Genomic DNA, 9,745 nt, shown 5'->3' with positions numbered 1-9,745 from the left:
TTATAATAAAATTACGAAATCTTTTATTATTTTCTTTACATTGGTCTATATCTTCAATATAAAGTTATCACAGTTTAAAAAATATTATATATAATTCTAAAATTAAAAGTTGAGTAATTAGTGTGTTTGTGATTACTATTTCTTCTCAAGTGCTGAGTATCCTGCTTTTATCTGCCGTGATTCTGCTACCGGTACTTCTTTCTGCTGCTGTCACCGATGAACGTGTGATGAAGGAGTCACTAACAAGTAACAAGTCATTACAATCGCACAGTTGTGGATAACCTTCAAAAGTTAACAATGGGAAACATCACGGTATGCATGTTAGGTATACGTACCACTTTACTTTGATACCTCATCAATTACAATTAGTAATCTTTCTGTTTATATATGTTAACTATGTATGGCCCCACATACATAACCGTATACTAGCATCTTTGATACTCTACGAAGTTACCACGCTTGTGTACTTTGGGCCGCAAAAGTTCTACTATGCCTCATTGTTGATTCCTCTTCCCATATTGTCGTTCATCTATGGTTTTGTCCGTGCACAGAAATTCTATCCAGCGACTTGAGGTTGCAGTCAATGGTACGAGGGAAGCTCCCGACATGGAATTGATTTTCAAATCTTTCATTGCAGCAAGCTCGAGTTCTGAGAAGATTGATGATGAGAACTTCGAAAATTCAATTTCCAAAGTTTCGAGATCATTGTAATTTGTGCGATGCGGTTATCCAAATGAATGTCCACCAGCTTTACTTTTTAGTTGTGTGCTATTGTATTTAGTCGACAATACGTTTTATGAATAAGGATTGTTGACTACTTTAGATATATATTTATGTAAGATTGGCTTTGTCCAAAGATACTATGATGCAATATTAGGCACGTAATTCTGTGTTTTATTTGGATTTCAAACACACAATGTCTTGATCAGTCATCTTCACAAGGTGACTTCCCTCAACCAAAACAATTATTGAAAAAAAGAAGAAAAAAAGATCCGGTTTTTAAATATACAACTTTGTATCTGATATAGCAAAAGACAAGATTCAACTTCTAAGCTACATCTCATTTCAGTTTATGAAACAAAAACCATTCTGATGAATACTTGATAGAGTCCATTAAATGGTATCATAAGATTCTCGTTCAAAATAGTACTTATAGGAAACTTCTACAGCAAGAACATGGATCGGAATTACTTACCAATATTTGCCTCAACGGGGGTAAGCAATTATGCAAGCGTGTAAGCCGTGGTTTACATAACATCATCATACCCTTGTCACAAGTGACACCTTCTGCAATATCATCATCACCAGAGCAAATATTGTAACTCGATGGAAGGGATTTCACTTCAAAAGAAGTTACGAGAAATTTTCAAAGCAAGATGTTCCACTTAATCAGCATTTTAAGAAGTTTCGGCCATCTCATACCACCCATTGAGTGCCTCGTAGAATCGGAGCTTGCCACACCATGTTCAACCAATCCCTATAACTGAATTCGACAACTTATGCATTTCGAGACAAAAGGAACAACAAGCACAGTATCTACTCCCCCTCCCTGCAAATATAGTGCAATTCTCTCAACAAAGCCTTATACATCTTTTCATTCATGTTAACATCCCTCTTCCTACACTCATCAAGCAGATCAAAAGCCCCGTCGGCTCTCCCCTCGCGACACAATCCCTCCAGGACAGTCTTATAAGTCAAGTGATCAGGGGACTTAGAGTTCTCCAACATATCAAACAGAACCTCAATGGCATCCTCAAACCTCCGATTCATGGCAAGACTGCAAATGATTATCAGATAAGCACTCGCACTCGGCACAAAACCCTTATCCCTCATCTCCACAAAGAACTTAAATCCCTGATTTACCCTACCCTTCTCACACAAACCTTTTGCAATATATCCATAACTATAAGCATTCGGCTCACAGCCATACAAGCCCATGTCGTGAAAAACCTTAATGGCCTCATCAAGCTCCAAACACTTGGAATAAGCTTTGATTATCATGTTGAGGACAAAAGTATCAGGAATAACACCATTGGCCTTCATTTGCTTAGTCATGGACCTCACAGAATGCAAGTAAACATAACAAACATTGAGCTTATTGAACCTTCTAAGAAGTGAATTGAACAAAAGGGAATAGGTTTCGAGAGTGGGTTTGGAATCCTCTGACCTGAGCATCTTCTTATAGACGTCGAAGGCGAGGCTAAAGAGGAATTTGCGGCCGCAGCAGAACCGGATGACGGCGTTGTAGAGCTCGACAGAGGGGTCGCAGGCGCCGGCGAAGACCTCGTGGATTAGAGTTTCGGCTTGGCGGTAGCGGCGGCCGGCTATGAGTTGTTTGATGACGGTGAGGTAGGTGAGGTGAGTGTGGGTGTAGTTGCGCTGTTGGGCCGTCCAGCGGAAGATGTCGAGGGAGAGGTCTGGGTCTGATTGAGCCTGCAGGGCTCGGTGGACGTCGGAAGGGGTGAAGCCCGGTTTGAGATGGTTGATCCATGTCTCGAATTGGTTCTGGAGTGGGGTTTTGGATGGTGAGGTGGAGAATGACTGTGGTGTAGTGGTGGCGGTTGGGAGGAGAGAGATGAAGCGAAATAAGGGGTTAAGGGGGCGTGATTTGATGATACTAAGCATCGTTTGCATTTGGTTGCAAATGTGGAATAGTGTTGAAAAACTAGCAGGATGGATCCCAAATTGCAGTTTCACTTGGAAAGATCATGGAGCTGGAATTTACCTATGGATCTTTGGTGGAAGGAAGGCGCAAAGGGAGAGTGCAACGGTTTCAGCAGCGCCGCTGTGAGGATGGAGCAGGAAGGGTCCCACGTGGAGCTTGCAGCAACCTGGACGGAAGGAGACAGTGCCACCGGAAGCCGAGGAGGAGCACGACGAGGAGACCCTTGGGCACAATCGGAGGTGACGGCGGAGACAGGGACACTGCGGATCAGTAGAAGGAGAAGGCAGAGCTTAGCATCGAAGGCATCAGTCAGCACTCAGCAGGATAGGTTAGATTGGGTTCTAGGTGGGTTCCGGGTCGGTCTGGGTGTGGGTGCGTGTTCGGTTCCGGGTTCTTCTTTGGGCTGGGTTATCTAACTTCAAACCCAATAGAAAAAGCCAACCTCCAAATACCATAACCTCAGCCCAATCAGTCCAAAGAGTGTATGACCAAAGAGGAAAAGAAAATGATTGCCTCCAAGAGTCCTAAACTCGGTGATGCTTCTATTTATAACCATAAATATATGTTCTTACTTGAGATGTATTGTTAGACAAAATATAATTTTTATAAAAAAATTATAAAAAAATAGTAGTTATATGGTGATGTCTTCATATATAATATTTATATTTATTTTAAATTAAATTAGATCATTTGACAGTCGGTTATCTATTTAATTTTTGAAATTTACAAGAGGTGCGGGAACGGTTACAGCCAATCTAAATTTCTCGCAATAGGTGTACAAATGGTAACTGTCAGTTGATATTAGGTTAGTCTATAAATAAAGCTTTAGAAACACATTGTAAACAGTTCAGTTCTTTCGGAAAAATACTTAGAAACCCAAAACGCTCTCAACCTCTTAGCATAACAGAGTAAAATTGGGAATCTTAAGTAATTCCTCTGAACTCAAACACTTGTACTTTGCTTTTTTCCAATTTTTATTAATAAAATTTCTCTACTTTTACTTGCTATTCTCTTTTACGTTTATGTTTTCTTCTTCATCTTCTCTTTAATTCCTTGTTTGTTTAAATTTTGCAATTTACTTTGTCTCCGGCACCTCGCATTTCTTTGTTTATTTGTTACTTTTAATCTTTTTTAATTCTTATTGACGATACAATTGCGACATTGAGATACCCACATTTTCTTTTAAACATTAACAAAAATTTGAGTAAAACAAATTGGCATGCTCGGTGGGACCTTGTCAATAAATTGTAATTGTCAAAAGGAAAACCAGGAGTTTTGAATTTGCATGTGGTTGCGTAGTGGTAAGTTCGTGCGTCCAGAGGCAAAGAAATCAGCGTCAGTTGACATGTCAAATACTTCTACAACATCTTCTTCTACTTCCAGTGATGAGACTAGAGGAAATGAATCCGGAAATTCTCCTGTGATTTCAAACGCAGAGCCTACCTTGCTGTCAGTGAGGCATGGTGGCGTTGGCCATGCCCATACAGGGTTAAATGCAACTCACATAAATACCGTAGGCAGTGGCGGAGCTTGAAACAAAATTTGGGGGGGGCCAAATAGAAAATAATTGTCAAGATGCTTTTGATATGGACCCCATTAGAAATAAGTTTGTCTAACCTCATCTTTCTGATTTGGGTGATATTGCCAAATTTGAAGCCGTTTTCCAGGGTCTCGTTCTAAAGAATTAAGGTCAAACTCATCGGATGCAACTCTTTAAACTTTTGAAGGTTATATTTCGCTTTTTTCGTGATTCATTAAAGTAGAAGAACTATCTACATGTGTTAATATTATAAAAGTTATATGTTATCCTTCTTGAATATTAGCCTTCCTCTTAAAAAATAGAGTAAAGGACAAATAGGTCCTTAACCTTTTTTTTCGCAGACATTTTCGTCCTCAAAGATTGGAAAATACATTCATGTCCCTGACCCTTTCAAAATGCGGACAAATTGACCCCTCCGTTGAAGTGACTCCGTTAGACTCAACGAAAAATGCTGACGTGGCTCCCGTGGCGCTGACCTGGCCGTTACGGGAGCACACGTGGCACACAGCTTTTCAAAACAGGACATATTAGTCCTCCCAACCCAAAACGACGTCATTTCACCCAAACCCCCAATCTTTCACATTTATGAGCCCTAATCCTTCCACAGATCAGCCACCTCCAACCCCAACCACCTCCTGCCCCTGACTCCCTCTTCCACCATTTTCATTATTATCCGCCGCCACCACCTTCATTTTCCTAGATCCCCCGTCCATGGTGGCCGGAGCTTCTCCACCATCGCACGTACACATAGATGACGACGAACTGTAACAGCAACTCACATGTTCTTCTTCCTCTGCAATGCCATTGCCTCTCTCCTTCTCACCCCTCAACAAGCTCAAGCGCTTCAAATCCCTCAAGCTCTGCATTTCAAAGTCTCTCCTCAACGCTCCTTCCCTCTACGAAGCCGTTTCATCTCTCGATCACTTCCACCCTAAGGGCATTCGCTTACCTTCTCGTGTTCTCGCCATCCTCTTGCGCCATTGCTCCGCCTCCAAATCCTACCGTGAGAGCAAATTGGTCCATTTGCATCTCAAGCTCACCGATTTCAAACGCCCCACTACGTATTTTGCCAACCATTTGATCTGTATGTACTTTAGTTGCGGCAATTTTGTTGGTGCCCGCAAGGTGTTTGACAAAATGGAGGCTAGAAATTTGTACTCTTGGAACAATATGATTTCTGGGTATGTGAAATTGGGCATGATAAAGCAGGCTCGGGGTGTGTTTGATAGAATGCCTGAGAGAGATTTGGTGTCGTGGAATACGATGATTGTTGGGTATGCGCGTAATGGGGTGTTTGGTGAGGCTTTGGGGTTTTATGGGGAGTTGAGGAGATTGTGTATTGGGTATAATGGGTTTAGTTTTGCAAGTGTGTTGATTGTTTGTGTGAAGATGAAAGACTTTGAGCTTTCTAGGCAGGTTCATGTGCAGGTTTTGGTTGTTGGATTTTTTACCAACGTAGTTGTATCATGAGACTAGAACAGAACAGTGGGACACGGTGGTTGTGGAGGGTGCGCATGGGGAGGGGAGTAGAGTGTGTTAGGGTAAGCGAGGGAGTGGAGAGGGAGGGAGATGGGGCAAGGAGAGGAGGGGCAACGTAGGTGGTGGTGGAAGAGGGAGTCAGGGGCAGGAGGTGGCTGATCTGTGGAAGGATTAGGGCTCATAAATGTGAAAGATTGGGGGTTTGGATGAAACGACGTCGTTTTGGGTTGGGAGGACTAATATGTCCTGTTTTGAAAAGGTACACGTTTTAGTGTGAGAGGACTAATATGTCCTGTTTTGAAAAGTTGTGTGCCACGTGTGCTCCCGTAACGGCCAGGTCAGCGCCACGGGAGCCACGTCAGCGTTTTCCGTTGAGTCTAACGGAGTCACTTTAACGGAGGGGTCAATTTGTCCGCATTTTGAAAGGGTCAGGGACATGAATGTATTTTCCAATCCTTGAGGACGAAAATGTCTGCGAAAAAAAAGTTTAAGGACCTATTTGTCCTTTACTCTAAAAAATACATCAATTCTTTGATTTTTCACGATTATTTTATATAAAAATTTGAATATATATCCTATAAAATATGTAGAAAAGAAGTTAGAAGCACAAATATTAAAATTTATAATATTTATTGATTTTTTTATTAATTTATACAAATACAATAATATCAATACTTATTGAATAATCTAATTTTTTTATCATATAAAAAATAAATTAAATAAACAGTAAAATATAAAATACTATTAAATTACATAAATAAAAAATACCTAATTTTTATATTTGAACTCAAAGGTAGAGGGAGTGTTGCTTATTGAATAGAGAGTTGTGAAATACAAATACACTCGGTTCAGTCCAAATCCAACATGTTTTAAATGTTTAAAACTAAAAACTATTGTGCAATAAAAGCAAGAGATGAAGATTAAACTTTGGTATTTTAAGTCATAGTAAAGTATTTGAACCAATTAAACTATTTTTTATTTTTTAAAGAAGTACTATTAATTTTTTTAACAAAAGTTTAGAGGGACCATGACCCCCTTGTCTCAACTAAGCTCCGCCACTGACCGTAGAGTAGCCGCCATATGGCTTGCCACTATGGTATGTCCCTCTGTAAGTGACATATGGTGGAGTTTGCAAATAGCCAATGCACTAACATTCCTCCAACATATTATCATAGCAAATCAAAATAAAAAATCATCTAAATTAAAAGAATGAAGTGGTTGAACATGTAAATATTCTAAATTGTTAAGTGTCCTATTCGATCTAATTTGAATGAGTTAACAATCCGATCTGCAGTAAGTGGGGTTTGCACAGAACGGGTGAAATTGCAATAAGGTGAGATTTAGATGCAATCCGTAACTAATCCACACCCAGTTATATATATGCGAAGAAAACTTTGCCTAAGTTATAAACCACGAAACTAAGAATATATGTTATCAAATATACAAAACTAATATTTAATTATTGTTATACAAATATGTGTTTGTTTTAAAATTAATTTATTGTTATTTTTTTACGAGTTGGATAGATCAGATGTAAAATTATTTTTGTAGTTAGAGTTAGAATGAAGTTTAAACTCTACTCTATCTCGTTTATTGTCATCCTTAAGTAAATATAGCAAATTATAGTATATGCATAACGTAGCTTCTAACTTTCAATATGTTATAATTCAAAAGACAAAATATTTTGCTTAATTTGCTATATTTTGCATGCACATGCATAGCATGTTTCTTTTGTTATGTGGTTTGGATTAGATTTAGTTTAATTTTACTTGAATTGAAGTTGGATTTTTGTTAAGCCATTTAATTATGGTGTCCGAGTGGTATTTTGATCAATTTGTTAGTTGTTTATTATCAATTAAAATAGATGTTCATTTATGATGTATGCGGATGGTGCTTTCATAAGAAAATTGGATGTTTATTTGGGTTATATCATTGGTCTTTTGCTTGATTTACTGGATTGTACATGCACATGTTCTGCAGGTTTCTTTTGTTATGTGGTTTGAATTAGATTTAATTTATTTTTTCTTGAATTGAAGTTGGATTTGAGTTAAATCATTTAATCATAGTGCGCAGGAGGTATTCTGGTCAATTCGTTAGTTATCTCTTATTACCTAAAAATAATGTTTATTTTACTATGTATGCGGATAGTTCATTCATATGAAAAGTGGATGTATATTTGGATTATACTATTGCTCGTTTACTTGTTTTGATGAAACGGCCATCTTCATTTTAGGAAAGTTTTATCCAATAATTAGCTCATAAGTTGTTAATGTTCTTATCCAGGGAAGTTTTCATTAATAATTTTTTTTTTGTTTTAGAAGAAGGAACATCTGATCTTGATGGTATTAAATTAGTTGCATTGACTCGTTATTCAGAAGAAGTAGTAGAAGTGAACAATTATGGGTACAATTGGGTATTTAAGAAAGATTTGGAACATTTAAACCCAAAGAAGATGTATAGCGCTAACTCTTTAGCTCATAATCAGAAGCACAAGTTTTTGGAAATTCAAGATTTTTTTTTGTGACTGAAAAAAATTAAAAAAAAGAAAAACAAAACAAACAAAACAAGGAACTGCTTAAATAGAGGGACAGTCCCGTTTAAGACTACTCTTAAACTCCTCCCAAGGTGAAAGAAGCTCCACATGCGAAAGTTGTAACTTCATCGCCATATTTGCCATAGTATCTGCCACCGTGTTTGCATCTCTCATAATCAAACGAAAGTCAACACGCCAATTCCAATGCATGATATCTCTTATTTTGAGCACCAGTGGATCAATAAACCCAAACCCATCTTGAGTAACAAGATTAAATGCTTCTACACAATCCGTCTCACAAATAACATCTCGTTGACCCACATCCCAAGTTAAGAGATATCCTCTCCAAATAGCAAATAATTCTCCTTGAAGAATACTATTACTCTCAATCATTTCCAAACACCCCCTTTGCCAGCTCCCATTACAATCTCTAATAACATAAGCAAAACCAACACTATCACCCGAACCAAAATAACTAGCATCACAATTAATCTTAAAAGTACCAATGGATGGGGGATTCCAAAAACCATTTAGAGTAGAGGGAAGGGACATACGTTGTAATTCAAAAATATTCCTAAGCTCCTTTTCTGAAGTTAATGCCAGACAAATCACTTTTTCCGGAGGCCAAGTTTCATGGGGATTAAAGATGTCGTTATTCCTTGCTCGCCATATCCATCAAAGTCCCGAAAAGAACTTGAACGGATGCTCTTTGCTATGATACAAGAACCAGTTCTTCAAATCCAAAGGATGACAAGAAATATCCAACCTATGCCAGACAAGCTGAGCTTTTGGACAATCCCGAATACAATGTAAAACCGATTCCTGGCTAGATAGACATCTTGGACACCTATCCGATGACGACATCCCTCTTCTAAAGCGAAAACTTGCAGTAGGAAGAGCCTCCTTAAGACACAACCAAGGCAAAAACTTATGTTTTTCCGGAACAAGCTGACAATAGCTCAAGATGAACAATAGCTCGCAATATTTATATCCATGAATTAATTTAAATGTTGTATTGCAAAAGTGAAAAGTGTTTATTAGTTTCATTACCTATTGTAAATGAAAAGTATTTTTTTTTATCACAATATAGTCATTACTTCTGTTTTTTGTATTTATTCATTGGTTCCATAAATGAAAAAAAAATTTCTCACTGGCTGCTCACTTTAATAAGGATTCGGATGTTTACATTCATAAATAAAATAGATGGTTATTTTTGTCGCCTAGTAAGTATTAATGATTGAAAGATATTCTACGAATTTATTCAGACAAGTTCAGAAAATAAATGAGCAATCACATGTTAGTCCTTATCAAGACTCATGAACAAAACCTTAATACTCCAACGGGTGAATTAGCTCAATAAGCATTTTGTATTGGAAAAAAAAATCCTGTATTAAACCCTAATGAGTTGAACATCTGGCGTATTTTAATTGTATTTACTTAAATATAATCCAATCAAATAAACATCCATTTAAGAATAAAAGTAACCATCTGCATACCTACTGAATTGAACATCCAGAATATTATAATT

At 37.9% G+C, this 9,745-nt stretch overlaps 1 protein-coding gene across 1 annotated transcript; it reads right to left on the bottom strand.

Annotated features, from left to right (window-relative positions):
* Positions 1 to 996: 996 nt before the first annotated feature.
* LOC112770825 (pentatricopeptide repeat-containing protein At3g25210, mitochondrial) lies at positions 997 to 3,287 on the bottom strand. Its single transcript, XM_025815239.3, has 2 exons — positions 2,168 to 3,287; positions 997 to 2,059 (listed from the first exon to the last, which is right to left on the bottom strand). Exons 1-2 carry the CDS (start codon positions 2,632 to 2,634, stop codon positions 1,537 to 1,539), a joined length of 990 nt encoding a protein of 329 aa, XP_025671024.1. The 5' UTR covers positions 2,635 to 3,287; the 3' UTR covers positions 997 to 1,536.
* Between the last annotated feature and the right edge of the window lie 6,458 nt (positions 3,288 to 9,745).

This window comes from Arachis hypogaea, chromosome 18 (assembly GCF_003086295.3).
Source record: "Arachis hypogaea cultivar Tifrunner chromosome 18, arahy.Tifrunner.gnm2.J5K5, whole genome shotgun sequence".
In the NCBI taxonomy this organism is placed as follows: domain Eukaryota; kingdom Viridiplantae; phylum Streptophyta; class Magnoliopsida; order Fabales; family Fabaceae; genus Arachis; species Arachis hypogaea.
This window is presented reverse-complemented; position numbering and strand designations above follow the sequence as displayed.